Genomic DNA, 1,222 nt, shown 5'->3' on the forward strand with positions numbered 1-1,222 from the left:
AAACTGTCTCCAAAAGCCTCATGAAATTAAGATGTCGGCTCAGCACCCATAGCTCAGTGAGTAGGGCACCTACCACATACACTGAGGCTAGCAGGTTTGAGCCTGGCCTGGGCCTGCTAAACAACAATGACAACTGCAACCAAAAAATAGCCAGGCACTGTAGTGGGTACCTGTAGTCCCAGCTACTTAGGAGGCTGAGGCAAGAAAATCACTTAAGCCCAAAAGTTTGAGGTTGCCGTGAGCTGTGACGCCATAGCACTCTACCGAGGGCGACACAATAAAACTATGTCTCAAAAAAAAAAAAAAAAGAAAGAAATTAAGATAACTTTTTAACAACAATTGATTTCTGGAACAAACTGTCTATTTCTGAATGCTTTTACCCTAGCTTTCAGGCTTCCCTTGATTGAAAAATCTAAGATAGGAGGAAAAGATCCTATAAAAATCCTCATCCTGGAACCTTACCTGAAAAGCATCTGCTTCAGCATCCGATTGGCCGTCACAACTCTGGGAAGACGGCCAGTAGAGAGGGAGTGGAGCTCCAAGTTGGAAGAAATGAGCTGGGTTGTCATGTCTGTATCTGCAGCCGTCCCAGCACCACAACAACTGAGAAATACAGTTAGAAACTTAACTGAAATTTAATTACCAGAGGGCTCAATTAAAATAGAGCTTTGGGGATAACTTGAAGTTCAGGTACACAGAGAGATGTCTTGAATGTATCTACACTATAATTGCTCTGTTTAACCAATCTTAAACAAACATAAAATTGGATATATATATCTAAGCATATATATTCTCTATGGACCACTGAGACATCTCAAATCATTAGTTTCTGTGCTCACAACACAGTGTACTTAACTAATCCTACAAATATATCCAAGTTGTACAAACAAGGCTGATGTTAAGAGTCATGCAATTCGACACCTTCCAAGTATTTACTACCAGAAACCAGTCATTATGCTACACCCTGGAAATAAAAGAAAACAGAACACAGTCTTGGTGCTTGATTCCAAAGCTGAGTGGAGGACACATGAATAGACAAAAATTATAATACACAATATAATACAACATAGCAGTGCAGGTACCAGATGCTATAGGAAACTACAAGAGCAAGCAACTAATTCTAATTAGTAAGAAAAGGTTTCATAGAAGCTGGATTTGAAAGAATAAAAACACTCCACAAGCAGAAAAAGGAAAGGGCATTTCTATTTTTTTTTTTTTTTTT

The 1,222-nt window shown here is 39.0% G+C and overlaps 1 protein-coding gene across 1 annotated transcript in view; it reads right to left on the reverse strand.

Annotated features, from left to right (window-relative positions):
* PSMB7 (proteasome subunit beta 7) overlaps nt 1–1,222 on the reverse strand; it is a 60,505-nt gene that overhangs the window by 56,553 nt on the left and 2,730 nt on the right. Inside the window, exon 4 of the mRNA XM_003785294.1 lies at nt 463–603. Within this exon, the coding sequence (XP_003785342.1) occupies nt 463–603 (141 nt within the window). The remainder of the gene's footprint in view (nt 1–462; nt 604–1,222) is intronic.

This window comes from Otolemur garnettii, unplaced genomic scaffold, assembly GCF_000181295.1.
Source record: "Otolemur garnettii isolate 467f Iridium unplaced genomic scaffold, OtoGar3 scaffold00014, whole genome shotgun sequence".
Taxonomy (NCBI): domain Eukaryota; kingdom Metazoa; phylum Chordata; class Mammalia; order Primates; family Galagidae; genus Otolemur; species Otolemur garnettii.